At 57.3% G+C, this 27693-nt stretch overlaps 9 protein-coding genes across 9 annotated transcripts; 4 read left to right on the plus strand and 5 right to left on the minus strand.

Moving 5' to 3' along the window:
- Positions 1 to 26: 26 nt before the first annotated feature.
- Positions 27 to 2262, minus strand: N657DRAFT_704288 (p53-like transcription factor; the record flags this gene model as incomplete). The annotated part of the gene is made up of 4 exons (XM_062797377.1): positions 27 to 483; positions 575 to 1047; positions 1107 to 2073; positions 2138 to 2262. 4 exons carry the CDS (start codon positions 2260 to 2262, stop codon positions 366 to 368), a joined length of 1683 nt encoding a protein of 560 aa, XP_062651090.1. The 3' UTR covers positions 27 to 365.
- A 3023-nt stretch (positions 2263 to 5285) lies between these two features.
- N657DRAFT_641307 (uncharacterized protein) lies at positions 5286 to 8691 on the minus strand. The gene has a single exon (XM_062792114.1). The coding sequence runs from the start codon at positions 8619 to 8621 to the stop codon at positions 5448 to 5450; it is 3174 nt and encodes a 1057-aa protein (XP_062651091.1). The 5' UTR covers positions 8622 to 8691; the 3' UTR covers positions 5286 to 5447.
- An 843-nt stretch (positions 8692 to 9534) lies between these two features.
- On the plus strand, positions 9535 to 11016 carry N657DRAFT_205449 (uncharacterized protein). Its single transcript, XM_062786213.1, has 2 exons — positions 9535 to 10093; positions 10710 to 11016. Exons 1-2 carry the CDS (start codon positions 9807 to 9809, stop codon positions 10870 to 10872), a joined length of 450 nt encoding a protein of 149 aa, XP_062651092.1. The 5' UTR covers positions 9535 to 9806; the 3' UTR covers positions 10873 to 11016.
- A 492-nt stretch (positions 11017 to 11508) lies between these two features.
- On the minus strand, positions 11509 to 14598 carry N657DRAFT_566279 (uncharacterized protein; the record flags this gene model as incomplete). The annotated part of the gene is made up of 4 exons (XM_062788415.1): positions 11509 to 11867; positions 11935 to 12581; positions 12642 to 13387; positions 13453 to 14598. 4 exons carry the CDS (start codon positions 14596 to 14598, stop codon positions 11509 to 11511), a joined length of 2898 nt encoding a protein of 965 aa, XP_062651093.1.
- A 180-nt stretch (positions 14599 to 14778) lies between these two features.
- On the plus strand, positions 14779 to 15713 carry N657DRAFT_205511 (uncharacterized protein). The gene has a single exon (XM_062786214.1). It carries the CDS (start codon positions 14960 to 14962, stop codon positions 15446 to 15448), a length of 489 nt encoding a protein of 162 aa, XP_062651094.1. The 5' UTR covers positions 14779 to 14959; the 3' UTR covers positions 15449 to 15713.
- Positions 15714 to 17959: 2246 nt separating this feature from the next.
- Positions 17960 to 19599, plus strand: N657DRAFT_677958 (uncharacterized protein; the record flags this gene model as incomplete). The annotated part of the gene is made up of 4 exons (XM_062796029.1): positions 17960 to 18216; positions 18328 to 18625; positions 18685 to 18917; positions 18984 to 19599. 4 exons carry the CDS (start codon positions 17960 to 17962, stop codon positions 19597 to 19599), a joined length of 1404 nt encoding a protein of 467 aa, XP_062651095.1.
- A 295-nt stretch (positions 19600 to 19894) lies between these two features.
- On the minus strand, positions 19895 to 21364 carry N657DRAFT_641313 (uncharacterized protein). Its single transcript, XM_062792115.1, has one exon. It carries the CDS (start codon positions 20924 to 20926, stop codon positions 20204 to 20206), a length of 723 nt encoding a protein of 240 aa, XP_062651096.1. The 5' UTR covers positions 20927 to 21364; the 3' UTR covers positions 19895 to 20203.
- A 2091-nt stretch (positions 21365 to 23455) lies between these two features.
- On the plus strand, positions 23456 to 24634 carry N657DRAFT_653580 (uncharacterized protein; the record flags this gene model as incomplete). Its single annotated transcript, XM_062794426.1, has 1 exon — positions 23456 to 24634. One exon carries the CDS (start codon positions 23456 to 23458, stop codon positions 24632 to 24634), a length of 1179 nt encoding a protein of 392 aa, XP_062651097.1.
- Positions 24635 to 24838: 204 nt separating this feature from the next.
- N657DRAFT_205363 (uncharacterized protein) lies at positions 24839 to 25715 on the minus strand. Its single transcript, XM_062786212.1, has one exon. The coding sequence runs from the start codon at positions 25541 to 25543 to the stop codon at positions 25043 to 25045; it is 501 nt and encodes a 166-aa protein (XP_062651098.1). The 5' UTR covers positions 25544 to 25715; the 3' UTR covers positions 24839 to 25042.
- Between the last annotated feature and the right edge of the window lie 1978 nt (positions 25716 to 27693).

The raw sequence follows: 27693 nt of genomic DNA on the forward strand, positions 1-27693 counted from the left end.
AGAAACCAACTCCACGTCGTTATCCAATCCACCCATACCCCTATTCCTCCTCCGGCTCACAACGATTTTGTCCTCAACCCCGCCCACTTATTCATATATACAGGTTACAGCTCCCTGACTCCAAGCACAACCCGGAAGAAACCGCAGTATGCTCACCGTCCTCCCAAACCGCTGCACCGCCTTCTTGCTTTGCCGACCCCCGGACGCTAGGCATTCGCTCCGTGCAATTGACCTCCACCATAGCAACCCTGTACTCCCTCGGTTGAGACACAGCACCTCTTCCACAAGACACCACGCAAAATCCGCGGGAATACCCCATCTCAATCCCGCCCCATCATTTTCAAGTTGTACTCCCACCCAATCCTTCACTCAGCAGCAAAGTACCGCTTGGCCTTACTCCGTATCTGCTGCGCTTTAACCTCGGGCGGGACAATCGTGTGATGGACGACATGGGGTCGGTAGATTGCGTCGACGGGCGGCATCCTTAAATCAGGGCATACAACGTCAGCCACAAAATCCAACTCCAGTTCCAGACCCCTTAAGCTATCCCGTAAAAAAGATGGGGAGGACTTACCAATCGTCGAGACTGAGCGGGAAATACTCGTACAACATATCCTCCGTCTCTGGCGGGCTCGCGAGCGGGTTGCGCACCGCGCCCACCTGCCCGCCCTGGCCGGTTAGGCCTGTGCCGCCTGTGGAGAGGAGCATGGATGATTTTGCGAGCTGCGGGCTCTGGGAGCTGTCGTTTGAGCTGGAGCGGTTCGGGGGGCTGCGCTCGTCCTCGGAGGAGTTGAGGTTTAGTGGGATCGGCTGGGGTCCTGTTGCACTGCTGCTGCTGCTGTTGCGGTGCGATGTGTTGTTGGCTGTTGATATTGGGTTCGACATTTGGCTGTTGGTGCGTTTCGGGTTTCCGGCCGAGTCGAGTGAGCCCCAGGAGGGCACTGGCGGTCGGTTGAGGCTCGGAGACGTGATGGCCTGCTTTTTGCTGGCGTGCTGCTGGTTCGGTGTCGTGGACGGATAGGGGGTCGCCCAGTCCGCCGGTGATTGCTTCGGTTCGTTAGCAAGGGCCGAGTAGGTTGGGGTGTCTATCCTGGGCATACCTGGACGTTACCCATCGAGTTGTACCGTTGTAGTTTCTGCGCCGGATCGCCCTCATCCTGCCTCTGCTGCTGTTTCCCGCCCGAGCCATCGGTATGCCTCCTCTCCAGCGGCCTCTTGTCTCCCAGCGGCACTTCTTTGCGATTATCAAAGTTCCTCGGGCTGCGTCCCCGGACAATCACAGGCCCGGACTGGATCTCAGCGACCTTGATATACTCCCCGCCCTTGCTCTTCACCAGCAGGTTAATCTGTACCACATAATGCTGCTGCAATCCCTTCCTCCGTCCATTATTCGCCGTGGCATGCTTGAACTGCAGCCTCTTCCACGCGACGGGCACCGACACCCTGTTCCCGCCATCCACCTCCTGCCCGCCGCCGCCAAAATCAAGCGGCAACACGGGCGGCGCACTCACAACCTTTGTCTCCTCGGCGCCGAGGGGGGGATTGCCCCCGCGCCAGGGGATGGTAATCATCTCGGCGACGCGGCCCTCGATGCTCTCCACAGCAGTAATCGACGCGGCCAGCTCGACAACGGCGGCACGCCGGCCCTGGTCGTCGACGTACTGCGTCACGTGGCGCGGCAGCGTGATCTGGCCCGAAATCTGCCAGAGGTTTCGGCGATAGCACGTCAGCTCGAGCGGGCGGCCCGCCGTGCTGCTGTCGGCACCGAAGACGTCCTCGGCGACAAAGAACATGCCGTACAGCTCGCCCGTCATGGACGGCTCGACGTACTGGCCGGAGTCGGTGAGCAGGGTGGCCTTGCCTGGGATCGGCGCGCCGAAGCCTAGGAGCTTGTTGTCAAGATCTGGCGGGGATTGAGGGTCGATGTTATACGCATCAGCATCAGGCACGCTGATGCCTGCGCCCTCGAAGGGCCGGGCCGGGTAGGAAAAGGGGTCTTCGAAGGTGGTGCTGAAGGTTTCGAAGTCGTAAGGGTTTGGGGTGAAGGGCATCTGCGCAATGCCGACGGGGTCGCTGGGGCGAAAGCATGTTAGGGGAGTGCGTGGAATTGATAGTAGAACTGGGGTGGCTGTCTTACAGCAGTGAGTCGTCAAAGGCCATGAAGTTGGATGAGTCCATGTCCGGGGCCGTCATGGCCATAGTGGCATCTTGGCCGGTGGTGGCGCCCGACGACAGCGCCGGCATGGGATTGAAGCTGGCCATTTCATTGCGGCTCCCGGAGAGCTGAGTTCATGAACAGATTGCCTAACACGTGAATCAGAGATCCGGCGGCACCATGGCCTGCGATAAGCTCCAGGGACGGTGTAGGCACAAGGAGGACGTCGGAGGTGGAGAAAGAATCGATAAGCAGAACTTATCGTTGGTCGGTTTTGGTGAGTAATTTCACGAAATCTGCAGCGATTACACAGTCGTCATAGATAAGTCATTTGACCCACTTATTAAGCATTTTAGTGGCTTTAGGCGGCGAACCCTCTGTTTTTTCAGTAGCTTTAGTGGCCTTACCCTCTGTATTCTTAGCAGTGGCATTTGACCTTGGTATCGCGAGAGCTCTTCTACCTTTGTCTTCCCTTTTCTCCCCATCTTCTGCGATTTACCAAACAGAGCGGCTTTCCGTAACCTTGCGCCGGCCAATGGCCCTCTGCTGGTGACAAGCAACCTACTACCTGTATTTAAACTGACAATGGCTGCTATCTGTCCGACCTGTTATTTTATTTCCTACTCTATAGGTGGTACTGAACGACGACGACGAGGCCGCTGTTGTCGTTGCCGAAGCTTGTCGGCCAGCTGGTTGAGGCTCTTGCCTGCGCGCAGCACCTCGAGCTCAGCGATAGCCTCCTCCTCGCTCTTACCCTGGGCTATACGGCTTAACAGCGCGTCCCAGACTACCTTCCGGCGACAAAACTGTACTTTGACGGCGTTCCCTGGGCGCCAACGGGCCCCCCACCTCTCTTCGAGCTCCCGCATTGCCGGCTGGCCTGCAAAACCCTCTGCCCACTGTTTCCAGACGTCTTGAACTGTAAAGGCCTTTGGCAGGCTTGTAATAATAGGTGCCTCTGCTGGTGGTGGTGACAACGGCTGCCCTAGCCCCGGCACCAGCCCTGGTATTTGACTTGGTGCTGGGCTTGGGCCTGGTCCAAAGTAGCCAGTAAAGGTGATCGGCGTCTTGCCTTGGAGAAAGGCGTCGAGGCTATGTTGCACGCCACAGATGCGCTCTTCTAACTGCCTCGCAAGCTGGGAAGTGAGCTGCTGGGTGTTGTGTAAAATGGCCTTGCCTGTACTCTCTAGAAGGCTATAGAGCTCCGGCATAGCGCGTTGCACAAGGAGGCTCTGGGGTACGACAGCCTCTGCAACGCCGGCTTGGACGGCGCGGGCAAATTCGTCCCACTCCGGGCCATAGAAGGGAGGATAGGAAAAGAATGGCAGCGACGGAAACCGCGGTTGCAAGACGGCCAGATCCTGCAGGAGCACCCCGCGGAGACGCCGCATTAGCTTGAGGAAGCCGTCGCCAGCAAGGTCCTCTTCGTCGAGGCCGCCTTGCGCCCACCGGCACCGGCGCGCACGCGCCTCAAAGCGAGCCTCCCACTCTTCAATCCAGGGCCAAAGCTGCCGCTGTAAGGCATCCGGAGGCTCGTACGCCGCACGCGTAAGGTAGTAGTCCCCCGACGTGCCGGAGAAGCCGGCGGCGATACGCATGAACTGGCGCGGTAGGTGGGTAAGATACGCCTGGCAGAGCACGCTCTGGTTCCAGCGGCCGGCCTGCGAAATTTGGGCGAGCGATGTGCCGTATGTCTCAGCAGCTTGCGCGCCAGCCCGGCGCGGCAGATGTGTCTTCTTCGACGTAGACAAGCCGACCGCGCCAAAGATACGCCAAGTCTCTTGCAGCTGCGTAGGGTAGGAGAGCTCCTGCTCACGGTTCTGCCCAACGAGGACCTTGATCCGATACCAGTCCCGGCGTCGTCGAAAGGACGGAGGCGCCTCGCCGGCAATATGCCAGCGCCAAAAGAAGAGCTGGGCCAGGGCGCCTTGCGTGCAGAACATCGGGTCCTTGTGGCGTAGCGAGCCCATGAATTCCTTTTTCGCCGTCTTGTTCATCTTGCCGTCCCGCAGAAGGCTCACAAGGCAGCCGCATCTAGTTGGGCCTTCTGTTGGCGGGTAGTCGAGCAAAGAGAGGTCTGCGAGTTCCATCATACGGCGGTTCTCGCCTCGCAGGAGGTAGTAATGGCCAAAGAGTAGGTCAACGCGGGTACGGAGGTGCTGTGGCGCTTGGGCAGCTCCGTTGAGCAGATACTCGTGGATTCGGAGCCACTCGTTGTCGGAGTAGCCAGCCTGGATACCATCGCTGCCGCGGTCCTTATAATCATCGCGGTCAAGACGGTGACGCTGCCGGCTGCGCTGCTCAAGAAATCCGCGCACAGCAGCGCCGCGAGGGTTCTCTGTATTCTTGTTGCCATGCGCCACTTGCACGCGCCAGAGCTCCATGACAGCGGCGATATAGGCATCTATCGTGCTCCGGGTAAGCAGAGACCCCGCACCGTCGCCGCGGTCTTCGCCGTCGCTCTCGTCAGCAGGCGCTAGGCCGGGAGGTGGGACATAGTCCTCGCGGTCGTTAGAAAGCAGGGTAACCGCCTCAGCTAGCGGTACCTTCAGGGTCTCCGCGAGGGTCTTGACCTCTGCAAGAGCGGCCTGGTCCTGCTGCTCCCGGCGTACCGCCAGCTGCGGCGTGCGCGAACGGCCTTTCTTAGCGGCCGGCTTCTTGGTGACGCGCCGTAACAGGATGTCCTCGTTGAGCCAGGCGGCGAGCTTATCGGGCGTGACAAGCTCGCCGTCCGGCCAAGTATAGAGGGCCCCGTCCGGCCCAGCACGTGGCGTATGGCACCACTTCTATAGACCCGCGGTCAGCCTAACTCCTATATAAAAGGAGGTAGGAGGTGGCCGGAGGTGGCCGCCGGCCTACCTTCCACTCGCGTTGCTTTGCCAGGTAGCTCCGCGCTGTATTCGCGGGCTGCTCGTCCTTCTTCGCCTGCAGGCCAGCCCTGCGCGCCTCGCGCGCGCGCTCGTCGGCTGCAGCGTACGAATCGTCAGCCATCGAGGTGGCCGTAGGTTTTGGACTTGGCAAGGGGTGGAGGGGGGGGGGCGGGTTGGTGGTGGTGCGTGGTGATAAACCAAAAGGATAAACTTTCCCGCGCACTTATCACCCGGCTGCCAGGCGATTTCACGGGCGAAATCTGGCGGGCGATAAGTGGGGAAGCTAAACCCGGAACGGCAAGGCGCGTTTCAGCGACATTTCACGCGCCATCGATAAGCATTGTTGCCTTCATGTTTGATGAATGTTATGAAAATGCAGGGGTATCATCCTCTCCGCCTAAACGCCGCCATGTCTATATGTCTCAAAGTTCATCATCCTCTTCGTCGTCCGACAAAAAAATCGTCGTCACCCTCTTGACCTCCGCCTTTCCCGACTTGGCCCCTGAAATCTCCATTGGCGTTCCCATCTTGACCTGCACTGGAGGCAACAACCTTACAGGAGACTCCTCCTCCTCCTTCACCGCCACCACAGCCGCCTCACTTTCCCTCTTGGTAGCAACAGCACCATCCACATCCTCCTCCTTCTCCCTCCTTTTCAACTCCGCCAGCTCCCCGTCCAACACCCTCACCTCCCGCACCCGATAAAACGTATCCAGACAGTTCCGCCTCTGCTCCTGCGTCCAGCTCTCCACAACCAGCGCAAAGTCGGTGGCATTCGCGAACCCAAACTCCCTCGCCATGGAGCAAAACTGCCGCCGCATAACCTCGGCAGGCGGGTTGAACTTGTAATGCATCCGCCACGGGTTGTTCTTGTGACGATTACTGTGCTCGCCAGCGACCACACAATTCGCCTGCTGGCTGTCCGCAAACAGCGCGCTGTTGCCCTCCGGGTCCTGGCTATTATTATCTCCAAGGACCTTGGAGGCGGCCAGTTCGGCGCGGCGCGACAACTGAGCCTCGACGCGGCTGGTGCCAATGACCTCAGAATTTTCATGCGTGTACTCGACGCCCGCCGAGGAAAGTATGGCGGCGATGGCGTCGCTCTTGGGCTTGGTCGCTTTCCGCGCGCGGAGGAGCTCCTCCTGGTTCTCGGCCGTCAAGAGCTTGGCGAGCTGGCTCATGCCCGATTGCTCGTCGTCGTCGGGTTCTTGCTTGATGTAGGTTGTCAGCTCGTCGTCCTCGTCCTTGGCCATCTTTGCGAGGTCGATCTCGGTCAGGTGGACGCCGGCTTTCGCCTCGGCGATGTTGGTCTTGTTGACGATTTCCCGCAGCACGACCTGGTCCGCGTGGAAGCTGAAGAGGTTGCTCAGGCCAAAGATCTCGCCCTTGCGCGTGCTGTCTTGCTGCACGCCCTTGAAGTAGCGTCGCTCGTTGGACGCGTTGTATCCGATGTTGGCCTGCTGCTGCTTGTAAATCTGGCGGGCGTAGACGATTTCTTCGATGGTGCCCGCCGAGACGAGTCGGAAGACGTCGACATCGCGGACTTGGCCGATTCTGTACGCTCGGTCTTGGGCCTGCAGGTCATACGACGGGTTCCAGTGGGGGTCGAAGATAACAACCTTGTTGGCGGATGTGATGTTGAGGCCTACGCCGCCGGCTTTCGTCGAGATCAGAAAGACAAATTGGGTGGGATCGGAGTTGAAATCGTCAACCACTTTTTGGCGATCTTCATAGCTCAGAGACCCGTCCAGGAAGCTCACGTTGTAGCTCGTGTTGTGGAACAGGTGCTGGAGGATGCGCAAGAGCCGGACGCTGTGCGAGAAGACCAGCACCTTGTCCCCATTCTCGTGCCAGAAACGAAGCAACTTCCGCAAGATCTTCCACTTTCCGCAAAATTCAGGGTTGGCCAGGTTGAGCATGGAATCCCGGTTCCTGTATAGCTCCTCCCAATCCCCAGGAACGCAGGTCTGAAGCGCCTGAAGCTCTGAACTCTGCTTGTCGTTCGGATCAAGGGCGGACGGAATGAGCATCGTGAGGTGGTTCGCGATCTTCTGGAGCGTCATAATGCTTGGGAACACAATGCTCATCCACGACCTTCCGTCAGGCAGGGTCTTGTAGCAGCACCAACCCCTCTTTCGCCCCGAGTCGCAGTCGCACAGCTCTGATGCGGAGGTGATAAAAGTGACCTGGGGCCCCTCGAGAAAGTTTTGGTAGGCCTCGCTTTGGATGTCGGTCAGGGGGCAGAAGACAACCTTGTCGCTCTTCTTGGGCAGCTGATGGGCAATAAGGGTCTTCATGCGCCGCAAAAAGAATTCTGGGAGCAGGTTCTGGACTAGCTTTTTGGCCGTCGTCCTGGCAATGCTTAGCTGCTTCAGGGTGGCGTCGTGCGACTGGCCGACGGTCAGAGGCTTCGTGATGGTGTTGTTCCACTCGTTGCGCGTCCCAAAATGGCCCGGGTTCGTCCAGTTTAAGAGGGTCCAGAGCTCCTCGTATTTGTTTTGTATGGCTGTGCCGGTCAGGCCGATCCTGCAAAGCGCGTTGACACAGTCCATGGCCTGTGTGGTTTCCGACCTACGGTCCTTCAGGACGTGACATTCATCGGCGACGACGCAATCCCACTCGACCTGGTTGACGGCCTCGTGCATCTTTTTGTAGGTGACATAGGTGGTTATCATGATTTCGAGCCTCCCGGCCTTGGCCGCCTGCAGAACGTCTTGCTTGCCAGGACCATGGTAGGTGTCAACGTGCCACCAGCCCCAGCGGCGCAGCTCGTTCTTCCAGTTTTGAATTAGCGAGCCGGGGCAGACAATCAAGACGCGCGGGTACCAGCTGTCGCCTGCGCGGCGCACCTTCCTCATCCTCTTGGCGTCCCGCTCGTCGGCGGTCTTGCCGAAGGCGGCAGTAAGGAACGCAGCCACCTGCACGGTCTTGCCCAGGCCCATGTCATCGCCCAGAATGCAGCCCTTCTGATAAATGAACCGCTGATGCAGGAACTTGACGCCGGCAACCTGGTAGTCGCGAAGATACTGGGCGATCGAGGCAGGGATGATGCCGGCCGAGTACTCGAGCTCAATGTCTTTGTACGGCCGGCAGGGCTTGATGCCGCTGCTCTCGTCAAACTTGGGGCGCTCCTCGAGCTTCGACCCAATGTCGTCGTCGGAGAAGTAGATGTCGGAGTAGTCCGGGGGCAGCTTCAGGCCGGCATCCTTGAGCACGTCTCTGTCCCTGTCGAATTTCCTCCTCCTCTGCAGCAGGTAATCCGGCAGGCTGGCGTCGGCATATTCCTCATTAGGGCTCGATTCGTCGACGTCGTTGACCCAACGTCTCAAGTTTGCGGCGCTGTTCTTTGTCGACTTGGATGCGCTCCCGGTGCCCTTTTTCGGCGGCCGCTTCCCCTTTGCTGCGGCCCTGCGCTTCGCAGCCCTCTGTACCTTGAGCTTCTCGCTATGGTCCGATTCCTCGTCGGTCCAGGCAACCTTTTCTTCAAAGTCGACACTCGACTTGCGCTTCCCCAGTGTCTTTTCCTTGTATTGAGGGATCTCTTCGGCTGATGGCGCCGTGTTGTTGTCATCCAATATCTCGATAGGACGAGCCATTACTGGAAATGTCGTGCATCGCGCGAGGTGGACCTAAACCAAACAAAGATGCAGTTTTGCGAGTGGTTTATGGAAGATTTTCGACCCGGACACGCCCAGTCGCGGAGGCAAGCGCGGCAGCACAGCGTGGCCACGTGACTGATAAGTTCTAGAACAGCATGGGCAAGCAGGCAAGGTTCAGCAGCAGCAAAATGAACAATCCGAGCTCCAGGCTCCAGTTCCAGATACCGAAAACGGCAACCGCTCAGCTCCAATCATATCTCTGACAACTTCGAAGCACAAATCTTGGCATCCTTATGGTCAGGTGTACTCCCAATCCTTTGCTCCCCTTCCCATCCTTCAGCTCGACCGACCAATGGTGCAATAACTCACTGTGTAGGCTGCAGAACCGGATCGTGACAGGAAAGAAAATCAGTCATCTGGGGGAACATCCTTCCTTGTTCGATTGTCTAAGCCGGAGCTTATGATCCAGCCCTGGGCTAGAAACGTGGAGGGGGTTACCTGCTTCTCATTAACACCTACTTACTTCTCATGCAAATGAGAGCCTGCCCGTCGCCTTGATACCTAGCAGGTTCGTAGCAGTCAACAATCCATCATCCATCCGTCGGCTCTTCTCCCAAGTGATGCATCTACCAAACATGGAGCCGTGAGTTCCAACAGGGGCTTTTCTCAACGGACGCCGGTCTTCAACAGCAAACTCGACGACGATATCAGTCTGCAGCGTTCATTAGACGTATGACCATGGAACCGCAATCCCCTTCGCTTACTCCCCTAGCTTTTACCTGCCCAGTTTCTCTTCCCTGAACGGCTCTCCATTAACTCAGCCTTGCAGCTGCCCAGCTCGGCGACCAAGTCTACTCAGGACGCTTCTTCGATTGGTGACCGATTTCGAGTGAAATTAGCCGCATCTGCATGGCAACGGCAGAGACACCTTTGGCAGGCTAGGCGTTGAACTGGTTGCATGTACGGATACTTGGCACCGTTGTATCGGAGTGTTGGCGAAGACTCCAGCACTTTGGCTTCCGAAAGGGGTAAGCAGGCCGGCATGCTTCAGTCAAAGTCAGACTCGTATAAGTCTGGGCGTGCCGTAGTGCTCACCCCAACCCGAGTACGTTTTGTCTTCCTGGACTACGGCTCCGTCCCCGTCCAATATCACCGCCTTGGTCGGTTGATCCGCTTCCATCGATGGGAGATTTCATGTGTCAACACTCCGTGCCAGGCTGCCACGGAAGATGGCACTGTCAGTCTCCTGCACCGTCACCTCTTAGCAACACTGGCCTCTCTCTACTCCAGTCGGTTGAGCGCCAGGTCCTCAGGATGACTATGACCATCTCAATCTCTCGCGACTCAGCGAAGGCTCGAACCATCGGTCAGTGGATGGCCAGGCACAGTGACAGCAGCGACAACTCACGGACTGAGATTATCGCCATCCATAACTCCTATCCAGACTCATCACCGCTCCCCCAACCGAGGTCAGTGTTTACTTTGCTACAGGTCAAGCAAAAAGCAAAAGCTCACCGGCTAACCCTCTTCGCCGGTCGAAGAGAGGGGCAGCCGACTACAAAACCCTCTGGGAAGGATTTGCTTCGCGCAGGACGCCGGGCTTGGGCTCGAACTGGTGACCTTAGCGGCCAGCGGTACGCACATCAGAATCCCAAAGCCCGGAAGTGTGACCACCGCCGTCGACCATTAGGCGCAACGGGTGGTCGTTGAAACTGGGAGACCTGGACCTTCTACATAAACCACTGACGGCGATGAGCAGATCTCCCTTGTCACTTACTCCGTCTCAATCTTCTCGGCCATCGACTTTCAAATGACCTTCTTGTGGCACAACAAACCGTTCCAACGGAATAAGCGCCTTCCTCGCCGCAACGCACCGGCACAATCCCCTCTCTTTTCCAACCGGCCCCGTCCACTGCAGCAAGCCCAGCAGCGTCTATTCAGCGCCTCTAGCACAAATCCGGCACACGGTCCCTCCTAGTACATACCAAGCCGACACTGCACAACATCCGCCCCTGGTCCATCAGCGAAATGGTACCCCCTGGCCCCCGAGATCAACAGCATCCTGACGATCATCCGCGTGCACAGCGCCGTCTTCTCGCTCGAACCTGGGCCGCACCCTCGCCATCGCCCGCTCCTCCGTCACCGTCTGCGAAGTCAGCGTCGTCTGCGGCCGCCGAACTTCTTCTCCTACCATCCGCTGCACATGTGCACCCTCTCCGACCTCACACCGTTACCCAGCACGGCCTAATGCGATGCTCATCGTCGACTACAGCATCTTCCTGTTCAGGCCATTCCGGAACCCAAACGTCCATCCATCATCATCCCCTTCCGAGTCCCTTTTACCTTCCCACCATACCCCGTGCTGGTGTTTCGGGTGGCGGAGGTGGGGATCGCGGTTTTGTATTTGGAGGATACGATCGTTGATCTTGGCAAGAACAAGAGCCGTGCATCAGACTTCTGGCCCATGAAGGTGGTTCCTTCGGAAGGGGATGGATTGGGAAGGAAGGAAGGGCTTCGCGACCGAACAGGCGATGGTTTAGGGTGCAGGCAAACCCCCGATCAGAAGACGGCGGAGTCGAAGCTGTGATGGCAATGGCTTTGTGGTATATTTACCAGTGAGTCCACCATTGCATGTGCTCTAGGAAAATCTATGTCGTTGCTGAGAGAAAACAGGAAATCTGTACGGCCAGTACAATGACAAACTCCCTTCTACCTGGAGAAGATCCGCCACAAACTCGCTGCACGGGCTGACAGGCAAAACTAAGGTACGCCACCGATTTGAATATTAAGCAGGCATACTCATAATAACTAAAAAGAAACGGAGAAAAATCAACGCTCATGACGAAAGCACCCAGGATTCTCGCCACCCCTCCCTCCCCCGCGTCTACCAAGTAAACATCATCAGAGCCGGGTTCAGCAAAACGGGCAGCGCAAAGTGCGACACAACGGTCGCCGCCAGCGGGTAGATGCTGTAAAAGGTGTTGATGCGCCACTCGACCGGGAAGATGGTGTTGCCGCAGATCATCAGCGCGGTGCAGGCGAAGCAGTAGAGGAAGGTCCACTTGAAGCGGCGGATAATACGCAGAATCTCGGGCCCGAAGCGTACCTCCTCGAGCTCCTTCGCGGTCGCGCCCCAGGCCATGTCGATCTCGAAAAAGTGCGACAAGATGGCCTGTGACATGTGCAGCGAGATGCCGCCGAGAAAGATGGCAAACATGGGGATCCATTTGAGGTTCTCAAAGTCTGCGACCCCGAAAGGTTAGTGGACGACGCAAAAAGAGACAAGAAGGAGAGGGCAAGAAGGACGTACAGGCTGACAGAAGCGACTGCTCGCTCAGCCGGTACCGCAGCACCGCCAGCGCCAGGTTACCCAGCGCGGTAAACACGACAATGATGGAGATATAAATGGCGAACGAGTCGAGGTAGAATTTGTCGTACAGGCCATAGAACCAGCCCGTGATGAAGTAGTTGGCCAGCGTCAGACACCAGGCCGCGGCAATGGCATAGTAGGTGCCAATGTACGCGAGGATGGTCATCTTCTTGGGCAGCGGAATGCTGGACCCGATAAAGCGCTTGAACAGCGGCGTGAACGGCCCCCGCACGAGCCAGAAGCGCAGCGGGTGGAACAGCAGCTCGTTGCACCCGTAGGCGTACTTCTCCCACCGGGCGAGCTCGTCGTAGACGGTCAGGCTGACGCCCTCCTTGAAGCCGGGGCCCGTGTACGAGGCGTAGCGGAGCGTGTACCCAGCGACCTGCAGGCGCAGCGACATGTCGAAGTCCTCGGACACATGCGACTCGGACCAGTACTTTTCGTACCCGTCTTCGTCCGTGAAGGCGGCCGCGTCCTGGATGGCCTGCCACCGGAGGATAGCGTTGTGGCCGACGAAGGGGCAGGCGTCGCCCGACGCGACGGCGAAGGTGATGCACGAGTAGATGAGGCGGGTGAACCAGGTGACGCTGGGCAGAAGGTTAGTGGTTTTTTCTCTCGTTAAGGGTGAGAAAAAGAGGCATGCTTACCCATTCTCAAAGAAGGACTTGGTAACATTCATCACGTCCGACTGGAACTGCAAGATGGCCACCTCCGGGCTCTGCTCCATCTCGCTGACGGCATCCAGCAAACAGTCGTGCGGCACGCGCGTATCCGAATCGATGAGCAGGATATAGTCACCAATGCGAATGTTGCCCTCGGCCCAGGTCCGACCCTCGTCCTCCTGCAGCACGTCGGCCAGGCACTGCTGGTAAGCCGAATTCTCCCGCTCGTTGCTCCACTTGCTGCCGCGCTTGACGGCCGCCAGCTTCTCCTCGACGCGGTTGCTGATGTGCAGCGCGTAGTTCATGTTGCTGGCTTTCTTGAATTTTCCGCGGCGGAGGAACTGCTTCTCGCCCGAGTCGGCCGCCGGCTTGGGGTTGTGCTTGGGGCGGGCGACCCAGCCGATGTTGTGCTCGTCGTAGAAGTCACGGCGGGCCTGGGCGTCCTCGTCCGACATGAGCTGCATGCCGTCGTCATTGACAAAAATGTTTGCCGTGCCGCCCTGCATCTCATAGGTGCTGATGGCCGCCTTGAGCGAGACGACGGTCGGCTTGATGACGGCGTTGAGGCCCTCCCGGTACACGGGCATCTGGATGGTGACGTGCGGAAGCGTCCCCTGGGTGCGGTCGAGCCGGCGAGGCGCCCTGCCGCTGTAGTACTTGCTGTTGTTGTTGACGGCCGAGATGGGGCCAAACATCTGGAACAGACAGGTGATGATGGACTGGAAGAAGAACTGCACACGGCCATCAGCAAAACAACATTCGGCCCCAACCATCCACATGCAGCGACACAACGCACCAAGCTGACAAACATCTGCGCCGGCGTCGCAGCCAGAAGCGCGAACCTCAGGTACGTGCCGTCCACCGTACTCTGAAACACCAACGCCCTCCAGCCCAAGGCGGGACAAACAATCCACAGCGCCAGCGTGAGGGCCACCATGAAGGCGCTCTCGAGCCTGACGGGCCGATTCTCCTTGGCAAGCGCCTCCTCGAGCTGGCCGGGATCGACCTCGTGCACTGCGGCGCCCGCACTCTTCTTCTCGCCAGCACCATCATCCTCCTCGGCCTCCTCGTCGCCGTTCCCCCAGATGATCTCGACGAACCTCGACTCCAGCGTCTGCACCCTCGCAAGCAACTTCTCCGGCTCGTCGTCCCATACAATCAACATCCTCACATCCTCCACAAATGCCGCGAAATGGTGCAGCTGGCCGCGCGGCAGGTCTGCCATGGTCCTCAGCACCTGCACCCGCAGCCCGTCCGGCAGCGGCACATAATCCAACTCCGTCTTGGTGACGATCGAATCCAGCAGCGCCCTGACGACGGGCGTGTTGACCGTCATGGCGCAGCGCACGTTCATCTGGGCGACGACCGCAAAAAGCGAGTCCGGGATGGCGGCCATCTGCGGCGGGCAGCAGGTGAAGTTGCCGCGGGCCTTCTTCAGGACGACCCCTTCGTACGGGTCCAGCCCGGAGGCGTACTGCTTGCGCAGCTGCTGCTCGTGCAGCCAGTTGACCATCATGTCGTTGCGGATCTCGTTGATGGTGTCCGAGTCGCGGCTGCGCGCGTCGTGGGCCGGCAGGAACGAGTGCCGCAGCGACGGGGCCCGGGACGTGTTGGGGCTGTTTTTGGCCGTCGAGGTAGCCGTCGTGTGCTGGGCCGCGGCGACGACGCCCGGCACGGAGAGCATGCTGGCGCCGGCCGAGGTCGGGCTGGTCTGTGGGGAGAGGCGGCCCGAGGTGGTGGATGGTGGTTGTAATGGTGCTGCGGCAGCGGCTGGTCCCGATGCTTTCCCCTGCCGCATCGGCTGGAGCTGGTGTGTCGACGCCTTGGAGCCCGACCGGCGGGTCCGGGCTCCTGCTACCTGCGGCGTCTCATTGCTCGCCGGCTTCTTCTTTTCCTCATCCGCGGCCGTTGTGGGTGTGAAGTACGACTGAAACTTCTTCATGATGGTAACGATCGGACCGGGTCGATTGATGAAAAGATTGGGATTGACAAGGGTGAGTCCCGGAACACCCCGTCACCTTGGCTCCGAACTCGATGCTGTCCCTGGGCCAATACCTGGTCCGTTGTCCGTGGTCCGGGGGGAGAATAACCTCGGGGGCCGAGGCAGAGAGGGTCGCCGGAGGGCTAGGAAGCGGGCGATTACACGTGTGATGGAAGCAAAAAGGAAGAAGAAGGGACAGGAACTGGGTGTGCTGGAGGAAGAAGCTCGCCCTTGAGGCTGAACGCCGCTAGTGGGGAGGGACGGAGGCTCGAGAGTCGAGACCGGACAACGCAGAGGCTTGCGGCTCGCCAGCGAGCCTGATATGGTGACATTGCCCAGGGGCATGGGTCGCCGGGCCCCAAGGACTAGCGCCTGCGTCTACTGCCGCCCAGAGCTCTTTTTTTCCTTTCTTCCCTGGCACCCATGTCTATTTCAGCGGGTCGATGCCAGCCTCTGCAGGCGTCTCAGGTCATCGAACAATGGACAACACAGCAACGTGGACGAGGGAAACCCGTATTCTGTGCTGGTGAGGCGTCCAGCCAGCAGTCCAGCAGGGAAGGGATCGACAAGCCCTGCAAGAGGTGGGCTGGGTGTGTGGGTATCTCGGCAGTGGGAGATCCGCACCACTCCCTGGTCGTGTTCAAACGCACAACCAACCAAAACTCATCCAGAGATCATCCTCGCAGGCTTTGTTGGGGGCAGATTCCGGACGGCCCGTATCTGGTGCGACCTCGCCTCGTTCTTTTTTTCACTCTCCGATTCTGATCGACTGAACAGGTCTTCCGGATGGAGCTCGACGGGCTTGACTTGAGAATTTGCCCCTGAGCTGCCTCTGCATGGACCAAGTCTTGGCTTGTGATGGTTTTCACGATTTGATAGTTCGTTCCGTATCCGGAATAGACCGATGCCCAGATCTCAAACCAGGAGTGCGCTGAGCCGGGGGCGGCTTGCTGAGGAGCTGAGGCTGATACGCAATATATTAGCCCCTTGCCAGATCGGTCGCGGTCGTTATCAAAGGAGCGGATTCCAAAATCCAGAATCGCTGGTACGTGTCACCCAGAGGGTCTCGCAAGCTTGTCATTCAAATCTCCCTGGGACCCTTTCTCACGGGGTGGCACAGGCGCCCGTGGGTCTTTGAAGCAGAATATTCCTCGTTTCCGTCGGTTGCTGGAAGTCTGGTAACGACGGAGGCGCAGAGGAGAATCTGCCGGAACCCGAAAGCGAGACAGAGCTTGATGAAGCTGATGTTGGTGACACGATAGGCGCAGCCACTAACAGTTGCAGCGCCAGGTTTTTAGGCCTCGTGGCTGCAGGGCCCGCTCAGCTGGTCCTGTTTGGTTGTCATCGCCCATTATTCAGCGCCATTTGTTGTCCCTGAAGTATTTCCTTAGAGGCCGACCCAAATCGCCGGTAACATCCATCTATATCGACACAACTCCCTACGGAACAGTGTTGATGGGGGTCTCTCGGTGCCAGGCTTCTCTGAGAACTGGTGACCATCGCGTACCTATCACTGCCTGCGATCTGGTGTGTCCCAGGCTGCAGCGATCGTCGAACCAAGAGGAGCAAAGCGAATGCGGCTCTGAGACACCCCCACCAGAGTTGCTGGTTGCTCAGGGGACGCCCGCGCTGCCCAAACCTTGGATATTGTCTCCAATTCCATAGCTCCGGATTATGATTGCTAGTCACACAGGCAAGGCTACCTTATCCAAGTTCGTTTGCGGTCTATCCGTACGTTCTTGACGTTCGGCGGGCTGGCAGCACAGCATCTCATGTTGCTCTGATGTCATGTCGTATTCCGTCCTTCCCGCTGCCCCATTCCTTCCACATGGATATGATCAGCACCAGTACGGCTAAAGATAGAGAGATCCCGGCGGGGCTGCCAACATGGCCTGATTGGCCCGTGATCGTAAAAACTCATTGGTGCCGCGGGTCGATATCAATGGGTTCATCGCCGCTTTTCCGACTGTTCGAGACTTTGGCCATTCACGCCGACAGTCGAGCACGTCGATCCTTCCGCAAAAGCTGGCTGGTCAGCTCGGATGGACCTGCAGGCCGCTCAACAGAGACCAGGTTTGACGAAGCAACGCAGCACTGATGAAGCATCGTATGCATTATCGATGTCGTTGCTGACCCAATCGGAGGTTGACTTTTGCAGCTGGGTACGGATACATAGCTCTTTTGCAAGAGGAGATGATGAGACTAAGGGGCGTCGGTGAGTTTTGTATTCTCAACCAGGCATCCAGGGCAACAGCACTGAGGCTGTCCGCCTCACCGCCTTGTAAGAGTCCAACTTGGTACGAGCCGATGGATTTTGCGCGCTTTACGGGTTAGAAAGCCTCAACCATGTTCTCGGACCTCATGCTCTCTCCAGGGTTGCGACACGTCTTTTGGTGAAACAGGTGTGGTTGCGAGCCTGTGCTGTCATGAGGAGGGGTACCGGTTAACCGGTATGGAGGCGTCGTTGACGTTTTAAACCCTTCCTGTACTCTTTTTATTCGTTTCTCATCCTTTTCTTTTGGCGTGTTTGATTTCTTTTCTTTTCTTTTCTTTTCCGCTTTTCTTTCCCTCTTCTTGTCGATAATGGACCGTTCTTCACCGGTGTGACACTGCAAACAAACTTGGAGTCAGCGCTGAATGGCTGTGTATTGTTAGGTATTCCAGATTATTGTACAATAACAGGCCAATGGAGCTTGATTGTTCGCGTAACGTGGGAGCATATTAACAGCGACGATTCCTTATTGTCTGTTATAGAAATGTGTAATAGTTTTCCCTAGAATGCGAATTGTCAAGAAACCCCAAATTCCAGGCGAATGCCTTAACCTTACTTTGGCGGTGTTGACTTGTCGGCGAGAAAGCTAAGACGTCACATGGCCAACAAAGTGCAGTTGGTTAAGTGGGACAGAAGTGTTCTGGAATGTTAACGCTAAGGTGCCAGCATCAAGCTAAAGCTTAACAGGTGGGGTGAGATCATGACTACCAACGGCGGGGCTTGCTGAGTGGGATGAAGGTTAACGTTAAGCTGCAACCGCTTTTGACAGTAACTGCCCTAACCACAGCATCGCAATCATTGCGTACATCGGACTGGCAAAACCTGCCAGTTTTTCTGACTGCTACGATGACCACTTGCTTGGTTTCGTCCATTTTATGATCCGTTCTTCGTGTTCTTGCTAGCTACAGCCCCTTGCCCCTTTTGTTTGCCGTTGATATCCGCTGCTTTTGACGACGTCGGCATCATACAATTGACGCTCGAGGCAACTCGCTGATTGTTGCACTCGACAACCGCTCCTCCCATCTTCACATTACACGACATATTCCTGTCATGGCCGTGTTTGTCGACTTGGGCGAGGAGGACGGCGAGCCTCCACATAATGGGCAGCCGGTGTGGCACGGCCTGGTGGATGCCGTCAAGCCGGTGCCGGTAACGGCAGCAGCAAGCAGCGGCTTCCCGGTCGATGGCGGCGCTGGCGACACAAGAAATATCACCGGCAAGCAGCAGCAGCATGAGGAGGCTCAAGGGCGCGCCGTCGCGGAGAACCTGAACCGGAACTCCATGACGCAGGCCCTGGGATGCTATCCGTAGGCGGCACCACCCTTCGTGCTTCGCTTTTCTCGTTGCATGGACACAATCAAAACCACCTTGGCAGTTTTGCTCCGCCAAGGGGTAAACTTTGCTGACTGGATGACCAGTATCATCATGTCGGTGGCCTCGTCCATCGACCTGAACACGCTCGACAATCTGTCGCGGACCTGCCGCCAGATCCGGGAGAACCTGCTGCAGTACCGCAAGATGCTGCTCGTGTCGACCCTCCATTGCACCAACGAGCACCTCCCCGTCGACCCGGAAGAAACCCTTCGATTCCGTGCGCGCGCTGCCAACTGGTACTACATGCAGGACGCGGGCCGGTCGGGTTATCATGGGAAGTCGGGCCAGTGTGCTCGGGATCTGGTAGCCGAGTGCCGGCGCTGCGGCACCGTTGTCTGTCGGGTAAGACTTACCGCGGGTTCTTTTTGCCTCTGCACGGGAACGGACTGACCCGGTCCTAGAACTGTACGACCAAGCCTCCTGCTCCGATTGCCCTGCCCGGCCGCCATCGGCGTCTCTGCGCCGCATGCGTGACGGCCCCTCTGGGCTCGCTCGTCAAGCCGCCACTTGGGCCCGAGGTCCGGCTTGATTCCGACGAGATGGCGCGGGCGGTTTGTACGTGCGAGTTGATAGGTGTCTGGCTCTGCCAGCCATGCGGAAGGTCCATCCGCGGCGACGACTTAGAATACAAGGGGTAAGCCTCAACCTCTCAACTCCCCAACCGTAATCTTCCCGACTCCTCACACCTCACTGCCTTTAGCATCTGGAAATGGCGCAACAACTACACCGAAGTCCTCGGTGGCCTGGGTACAGGCATAGGCGAGGGTGACCGCGGCGTCATCTGCGGTCGCGAGGACCAGTGCTGCGCGGCCCGCGAGCGGGAGCAAGAGATGGACGGCGACGCCGAGGACGCCAGGGAAGCGGAATACTACCAGCAGACCACCGCAACCCCGCGCAGCAACAGCAGCAGCAGCCACGGCGCAACCTCGTCGTCACTGGCGCCGTGGACCTTGAGCGGGCCCGGTAGCACCACCGCCAGCGTCAGCAGTCTTGCCAGCTCGTCGGGCGGAGGCTCCGCCCTCGATCGGAGGACGCCTAGTCCCGCTCTCAAGCCCGGGTACGAGGGACACGAGGTGGAGGGGATTGGGGGCGTCATGAAGAAGCTGCGGGTTCGCATGGTGAAGGTGGGCGCTTGCGTGCCCGAGTGGGATGACGAGCGAGCCAAGGGCGAGATTTTCGGTCGCGAGGTGCAGGGTAGGCGGAGGAGTTGGTGCGGGTGGTGCAGGAGGGTTATTCCTTCGCGGAAGGACTACGAGGCGGGCATGAAGTCCGAAAGCAAGGGCAAGGGGAAGGAAATGGAGGCGTCGGCGAGCTGAATGGCGATGTTGTGGGAGACGGGGCTGTAACGAATCAAACTAGCTATGATTTTGACCGGTCCATCGCGAAACAAGACTCGAGAACTGGGACAGTCTACGCTTCCCTGCGGCATTTCATAGATTTCGTAATGGAGCATGGTTCCATACCAGATATGCCAGACGGCTTCAACAGGGACTAATTGAATGTTTAGGGTGGTGATGGAAACATCAAGAGGAATATACAAGGTACATTTGTGCATTATACAATGGAGGGACTGACAACGCCAGCCGTCCTTCACCGCGTAGCTGTCTTACAGATCCGTCTATGCCCGCCAAAGACCGCTGAATGCCTGCCCATGCCATTCATCGTACAGTGATGCTCCTGCCATGCCATCCGCCGAACATTAGCAAGGTGCTGCGAGATCCAGCTTGTCACCCAACCATAACCATAGCCCCTCAGTACTAGACTGGGCAGCATTGGACTTGCTCTGCAAGGAGCCGAACCATTCCAACCCCTCTTTGGGCCGAACTCTGACCCGAAAACACCGCGAGCATATCCAACCACCATATCTTTCCGTGCAAATTCGCTTTTCGGCTCCCTCCTTCTACGTCGACTTCTTCCTTTCTATAACTGCCCGTTAAAAAGCATCTCCATCCTCCGATGCCGCTCCTCCCGCGCCGCCCTCCTCCGGGGGCCCCACCGCGCCTTGACTTTCTCCTCCTGCTCCTTGATCTTTTGCTGGTGCTCCTTGGGCGCCTGGCAGCACATGAGCACAAACAGCTTACTGCACTGAAACTGCCGCGCCAGGTTCTGCACGCTGTTGGTCACGGGGTCCTGCTCGCGCAGCCGCCGCATCTGCTCGATGTCTTGCGGCGTGAGGTGGTGCCGCGGTTTGAGAACGGGCGGGCCCTCAATGGAGGGGAAGGATTCCGGTGATGGGGTCGTTGTTGTTTCGGCGGAGGGAGATGCGGCGGAGGAGGGGCTGTAGTTGTATTGGATTGTTGTCGACGAGGCGAACAGGTTCGAGGTCAGGTTTGCCATGCGGCGCGGGTCGGTCTTGGGGAGGAACTTGAAGGGGGTGTGGAAGACGGAGGGGGCTGACGAGGGCGGGTTAAAGATAATTTCGTCGCTTGTGGGGCGGGATGCAACGGATTCGGGGGTCTTGTTGGGGTGCAGGAACGACGGGTGCGGCGGGATGTTGAGCGCGCGGCGTGTCCGGGCGGCGGTCGACTTTTGCCGGGTGCCCGAGGGGAGGCTGCTGTTGAGGAGGAGCCTGGTGGATGACGGAGCTGAGGACGCAGCCCGGCGGCAGCAGGAGAGTGCTGGCCTTGTTACAACGGCTTCCATGTTGGATGATGATCGTCGTCGTTTGGAAAAGGAGACGTTGTCCGGTGGAGGAAAATAAAACGGGCGAGGTGCAAATATACAGGCGAGAAAGGAATTGGGTGCTGCCGGTGTGGAGGTCGGAGAAGAAAGATGGAGCAAGACACAATAGATTGCCGGGCTTGTCTGCGTTGTAGTCGGAGCCGCCGTCCACCTCCTTCACGCTCAACAGCTGCTGTCTCCTTCTTGAGTCGCGATGTTGAGAAGCAACTTTTTCTCGGCCATTGCCGGGAACGTGTCACGTGGATGCTGGGCTTCTCTTCGGTTAGCGCTGGACTTTGGTATGCTCCAATCAGGGCTCGCTTGGACCGGTGTCCGGCTCCTCTTCCCCGTGCCGGGCCGAGTGGAGCATCGGTTCGATCGGCGTGATCCAGGTTGATGTCCAACAGGACCGAATGCGACAGTTGTTAATTAGCGTCTGTGTGACCAAATGGGCTACGATAGGTTCCGAGACCTAGCTTGCGAGGCAGTGACGGCGGCATTATGATTTGAACCTTTCTCTGGCCTCTTCGACTACTTTTCGCTAGACATCTGGAATTGGCGGTTATGGTTTCGCCGCTGCCGGCTGGTCCGAAATACTGATACCAGTAGTACAAACGGATATAGGTGTCTTGAACCCAGAGAAGTGCCTCGTAATGCAATTGGAATGCACAGTACCCTTTGGAGTGGTGTTTGTCTGACACGAAGCTTGGGTACAAAATCATGCTGCGCCATATGGTAGGTATGGTGCTTCGGTATCCTCCCGCAAATTCGCCGTACTTCCTGCCTCTCACGAGACCGAATCATCCCGAGGTCGAAAGTTGGGATGTGATGTACGGAGTAGCATCTCGGCCGTCTTAGACTCCTTTCCGAAGGTCCTCCACCGAAATAGACCAAACTGTTGCCAAAATATCTATTGCTGGCAGCTTGCGAGGTACGGATCTGGATGAAGCTGATTACCACGGCGGCTGCACAGCTAGGATGGGTATGGCCGTTCCAGGTCCCTGAACCACATCCAACTGTGCCGTTGACGCAAAGAAATGTACGTGTGCCTATCATTTCAGGAGATCCGTTGAATGCATTGGGATTGCCAGAGGGCTGTGTTCAGGGAGATGTCTCATGCGGATGATCTTCAGAGGCCCAAACTTACGGATAGTCTGCACTTGTTTCAGCTTGCGTTCAGCAAACGACGAGCTACAAACCATATACAAAAAAGCATGGCAGGAGAAGATGCCATGAAGGCCCGTCATCAAGAAAAAAGGGATTTTGAAGTCTGTGGATGTGATGACGAAGCTTCCCTCGGAACTAGGTGTTTAGGTCTACTTACGCGAAACAATGGCCCGGTTGGCCCAATCAAGCGTGGAATCAGGGGTAAAGTCATCATCACCCGCTGTCATGCGATCTATGTAGGACTTGGAAGTGGCCTCTGGTGTCGGTGCTCTTCCTGCGGCTGAGGTGCAGCGCCCTCGACCGTATCCATGCGGATCAAACGCAAGCCGCCATGTTCAACCGCAAGAACTTCCATGGACTCAAAAGCTGAAAGTTGACATCCAGCCTACTATATAGCAAACGGGAAAGCGGAACGTTGAAATTCCATTCCTGCACAACCCTCGACCGTTTGGTTAACCAGGCGGGTCTTGGCATTTTTTGTCCAGCCTTACGTCGTCAACGGCACTCTGAGTGGACCCCTTTTTTTTTCCCGGCGACGACCCTGCAGCGATGCAAAGCAGCGTCACTCCCTGTTGATCGCGATTCACAACCTGAGGTCACCGGATCCTGTCGTTCCTCGAAAATAAAGAAAACGACTCCGGCACAACAAGCCCTTCACGCGTTCTACAAGACCGCATCTCTCTCCGGACTACTTAGCGGCGCCCAGTTGCTATCTGCCGGTTTTTTATAGTCTCACACAGTACGTGTACCTTGGCTGCACGAAACGGAGAAAACGGGGCCGACCGGGAGTCCAACAAGCGAGAAGAAGCGCCGACGGCAGCGGCAGAACAGAAACATCTCGAAGCGGGCCTGGATCCAGGAACCGCCGAAGAAACAAAAGCCGCCCACTTCCCTGCAACACATCACCTTGCGGCTTAGGCCTAAAGGCACCACAAGCTGTGTTTTGCAAACACGCAGTTCACCACTCCCACCAGTGTTTTTTCTCGGTTGCTCAGCGGTTTCCGCGTCGCACCGAGCTGCGGTTCGACCAAGGTATGACGCCCACAATCTCATGTTAATTGGTCCCACGACACAGCACCCACTTTACAATCGATATATTTGCGGCGAATCGTAGATTCTACCTACCGTCACACGCCGCGTTTGTCTTTGTCGCGAGACTTCCTTTTATCCCCGCTGCCGGCGCTCTGTCGGTATTTGGGGATTCCATCGTATACGTCCGGTTCACGACGACAGGCCACTGCTAATACCTCATCTCTGCTATTGCAGATACTAAACCCAAGAGCCGTCATTTGGCATCACGCGACTAGCACCACTCTGTCACCAGAGCATCACCATTTCAACAGCATGAGCCTCGCGACGGCAGCGCCTGCCCAGGGCAGCCACACGATTCCCACGCTGGCCGAGCCCTCCGAGTGTGAGCCAGGCACGGGCAACGCGACCCCACGGGCCGCCGACGGGGAGGAGAAGAAAAAGAAGCGCAGTTTGTTTGGGTTTGGCAAGAAGAAGTCACAGGAGCCCACGAAGCCGCCACCCAAGCCCTCTCCCTCGAGCAAAAGTGCGCCGACCGCGGCGACCCGAACAACGACGGCCTCACCTATTCAGACAGATCCCGCCCGGTACTCACCGTCCTCCCCAGGCCGTCCGGGCTTCGCCTCATCTCCCCGCCTCGCCTCGCCAGCCGGCAGTCAGATCTTTGAGCGCGACGTCCAAGAAAGCGCCGCCGCCATCCTCCCCAGCTCCCCAGCCATTCCCTCCCACATCCAAACCGAAAACTACATCCCTCCCGTCCTCGACGCCTCCTCCGAAGCCATCACCGACGACCACCTCAACCCGGACACAGTCGAGATCATCACGCACACCTCGCACCAGCCGGCCTCGGTCGCCGTGGCAGGCGGCCTCACTCCCCATCCCCACAACGAGCCGCATCCGCATCCGCACCAGCAACCCTCGTGGGCCGACGAACTGGCCGCATTTGCCGCCCACCGCACCCCGGCCACGCTCTCCAACGCCAACACCGACACGGCCTCCAACTACGGCAGCTTCGACACCACCGACGTTCGCCGCCTGAGCTTCATCTCGTTCGCCGACGTCGTCCAGGCCGAGCAGCAGCAGCAGCAGCAGCAGGCCGTGGTTGGAGGTTCGCGCGACAGCATGCACCTGGCCGGGTTAACGTCGCTCGCAGCCTTGAACAGTCACGTCCGCTCGCCGTCGCCGATCCGCTCGCCCGTCTCGTCGGCTGGCGGCGGTGGTGGCGCTGGTGGCACGAGCCCGCCGACGAGCAAGTCGGGCTCGGTCAAAGGGCTTGAGATGTCGCCTGGTAGGAAACCGCTCGGTAGTCCGACGAGTATGATCAGTATGCAGCTTGGTGGGGGCGGTGGGAGTCTGAGTGGTGGCGGGTCGCCGGTGGTGAGCGGGGAGATTGCGATTGAGACGATGAGTCAGGCGTTGAGGAGGACGGGGAGCGGGGATCTTGGTGCAGGGCAGGGGCGCGGGGTTGGGAGTTGGCCTGCTAGTCCCATTTGATCTGTGAGGTGTCTTGCCTGAGAATGAGCTGGATTTGAGTAGGGGAGTTAAGGGGCGAGTTGTGTGGACTCAATGGTATGAGATGGGAGAGTGTGTAGTGGTTTGCGGGGTTCACTTCCGCAATGTTTTTCATGGCCGCCCCTTTTCGAAGGAAGGATATCTGGGCACCCCTCTTCAGAGGGGTTCTCTGTGTAGAGCCGTGTGCTCTTGGAGGACGTGGAATGGCTGATCGCTTGCTCATTTTGCGGAGGCAGGTATGCCACACCGAGTTTTTGGTCTGGATGAATCGGCGTTGTGATATTCAAGAGGGACAGGGATGTCTTGCTGAAATACGCTGCGTTGCCCGAGACAACAAACACATTGCAGGATACCCACTCAAGTCAGTCGATCGGTCAGTCAGTCAGTCAGTCAGTCATTGGGGAAATGATGGGTGTGTGGGCCGAAGAGGGAGAGGAATGAGATATGGTGCAGTTGTTTTCTGGGTTTGTTGCGTTGGAGAAATGGCGTTCTTGGTTGTTTGCCTATTTCTTTTTGCCTCGGGCTGTCCTGTCGTCTTCCCTCTCTGACCAGTTTTGTGTTTTTGGATGGCTGAAATACCAAGGTTTGTTTGCTTGGTGCGTTTCGATGGGCCCCCGGGGGGGGAGGGGGGGGGGAAGGTGACTTGGAAGAGTATGGTGCTTTGGATTCGTTTCTTTTCGCCACCGGGCTGTGTCGGCTGACATCCTTATTTCTGCGCCCGTTGCTTGTGTTTATGTCTTCGCTAGTCGGTGATAGTGCTGGTGGGAGATAATTCCGTAGAGTGTAGTCGGTTTCTTGTCTCATATGCTTCTCTTTTGCCATCATCTTGAGGTGCCAGTTGCCCCTGAGGCGGTGAAGATAGGGGGAAAAGTAAACATGAATCTCAATCATACTAGCTGGGATTTCAGCCACTTTCTTCCGTTTCAGAGGTGTGTTGTGCCATAAACTCCAGGGCCGATGATTGTTTCGAATCACTGATTGTCTGTCTGCTCTCTCTTCTCAGACGGCGTTGGCTTGGTTGGTTCTGGAGGTCAGATCCGCTAAGAGTTGCCCGGGGTGCGTAGGTATCAAAAAGGAGTTTCTTTGTTGATATGATTCCTACTACATACTCAAGTGACTGCGTGGTTTGACGACAAGTTTAGCTGATGACACTGACACTTCGTTCTGGCTGGCTGCTGGGGAGAACTCCGGCAACAGAGTGGGCATGCAGACCACCCTTTCATCAGCCTTGGACAGGTTGGCTCTCTTGCTGGTCATGTACGTATATATGGCCTGTCCGCAGATAATTCTCAGCTGGCGAAAAGGTCCAGTCGCGCACCCCCGCCTTTCATCCCAACCTTCTGTGCCTACCCGCAACACAGGCACACGCCGCTCAACTTACCGCCCCATCCCCGCGGTTCATCAACTTACCGTCCTGCTCCCTCTTCCAGCCAGAATTGAGCGGTTGGCGCAGTGGTTTCAAACCGCAACTCGTGGGAGCCCCCCGCGACACCATATTGTGGATCGTACATAAACAGAGTCGCCCCCCCTTCGACTCTGGCAATGTTTCATTTTACGACTTCTTCTACATTTTGATCAATGCCAGTCAACAGCACACTGACAACCGATAATGTATTCATTCGTGAGCACTGGTTTTGTTCTTGTTCCCCTTCCTCTTCCTCTTCTTCTTCTCCAATCCTCCCCCGGCAGCAGTCCTCCCTCAACAAGCCATGACGTCTACTGCTACTCCAGGCCGTTTTTGACTGACGCCCCAGGGTTTTCGCGCACTTTGATCCAGATCTAGCAAGCTCAGGGAGTGAAGGCGCCGATGGAGCGATGGTCCAGTTGCAAAAACACATGCCGGGAGGTGCAAGACAGGAGTGAGCTGGTGTAGGGAGCACACGTATATTTGGATCGAAGGAGCTGGAGCGCGATGATTTTGATCCGCCCCTGATCCTGCTCGTTCTTTCTGTTCTGGGCCACACGAACTCATCAAGGCATACGACGCAATGATGTCATTGTCCTTTGAAACTACTTCCCTAGCTCTTCTGGGCTCCATCTGCCCGAACTCGCCGTTAAAAACTCGATGCCCATCCTTCCCTCCTCTTGAACAAACTGAAAGCGAACCCGAAACACCACGAACGGATGAACAAGTAGTTACTGAGGGTGAGAGAATAACAGAACGACGGAAGGACAAGCAGAGACATAAAGAGAAAGGCACCGGAGCCCCCTTAGCTGCAAAGCCATGCACCCCTTCCGTGGCCTGATCTTTCTTCCACAAGGCACCTGGATCAAGCAATTGATACCAAGTATGCATGAGAGACCTCCGGAGACATCGTGCCGCCGTGATGGTGGATAAACTGGATGACTGGATTTTCGGGCCGTACCTCAGCAACGAAGGGGGCATGAATATGGGCAGAGAGACAGCCCGATTACCCCTTTTGCACAAACTAACTGTTACCTTGAATAGTTCATCTACGTTTCTATACCTACCGACCGCAGAGGGCACCTGATTTGATCAACGCCATGCCCCAACCACTGCACCAGGGAGATAGAGAACCAATAGTGTCAGAGAGTGTCGGAAAGCATTAGAGCACAGTATCGTACCATCGCACCAAGTGGAAACAAGACGAGTAGGGAAACGTCAGTCATTATGTCGACTAGGGCCAGCAGCTCAGTCAGTTCAAGTTGGATGAGGGAATATGAGCAAGTGTAATTGACAATGAACTCGCATCCTGACTCTCTCTGGGAGGTGCGGTACGAGCTCGAAGAAAGACATTCAAGGCTGACAACTCGCGGGCGAAGGTCCGGGCACCAGCAGCCGCCAGACGATACTGGATTATCCTTTGGGTTCTGGTAACCGAAGGTACCAGTAGGAAGAGATTGGAAAGGCTGATACATGGAACATAAAGGTAGGATGAGATTTGAGAAGTGGTTGGCGCTGCTGACAACGGCGTGGTTGACGATGCTGCAGCTGCAGCTGCAGCTGTTGTTATTGCTGATGTTGCTGGCTGCAGAGAGACAGAGAGACAGAGAGACAGAGAGACAGAGAGACAGAGAGA

Source organism: Parathielavia appendiculata (assembly GCF_033297405.1).
Source record: "Parathielavia appendiculata strain CBS 731.68 unplaced genomic scaffold N657scaffold_2, whole genome shotgun sequence".
NCBI classification, from domain to species: Eukaryota; Fungi; Ascomycota; class Sordariomycetes; order Sordariales; family Chaetomiaceae; genus Parathielavia; species Parathielavia appendiculata.

Coding starts and splice junctions, on each gene's coding strand:
- N657DRAFT_641307 (XM_062792114.1), bottom strand. CDS start 8,621: ATGGCTCGTCCTATCGAGATATTGGATGACAACAACACGGCGCCATCA.
- N657DRAFT_205449 (XM_062786213.1), top strand. CDS start 9,807: ATGGGAGATTTCATGTGTCAACACTCCGTGCCAGGCTGCCACGGAAGA. Junction 10,094..10,709: donor TCACCGCTCCCCCAACCGAG/GTCAGTGTTTAC, acceptor CCGCGTGCACAG/CGCCGTCTTCTCGCTCGAAC.
- N657DRAFT_205511 (XM_062786214.1), top strand. CDS start 14,960: ATGGTGACATTGCCCAGGGGCATGGGTCGCCGGGCCCCAAGGACTAGC.
- N657DRAFT_641313 (XM_062792115.1), bottom strand. CDS start 20,926: ATGGAAGCCGTTGTAACAAGGCCAGCACTCTCCTGCTGCCGCCGGGCT.
- N657DRAFT_205363 (XM_062786212.1), bottom strand. CDS start 25,543: ATGATTGAGATTCATGTTTACTTTTCCCCCTATCTTCACCGCCTCAGG.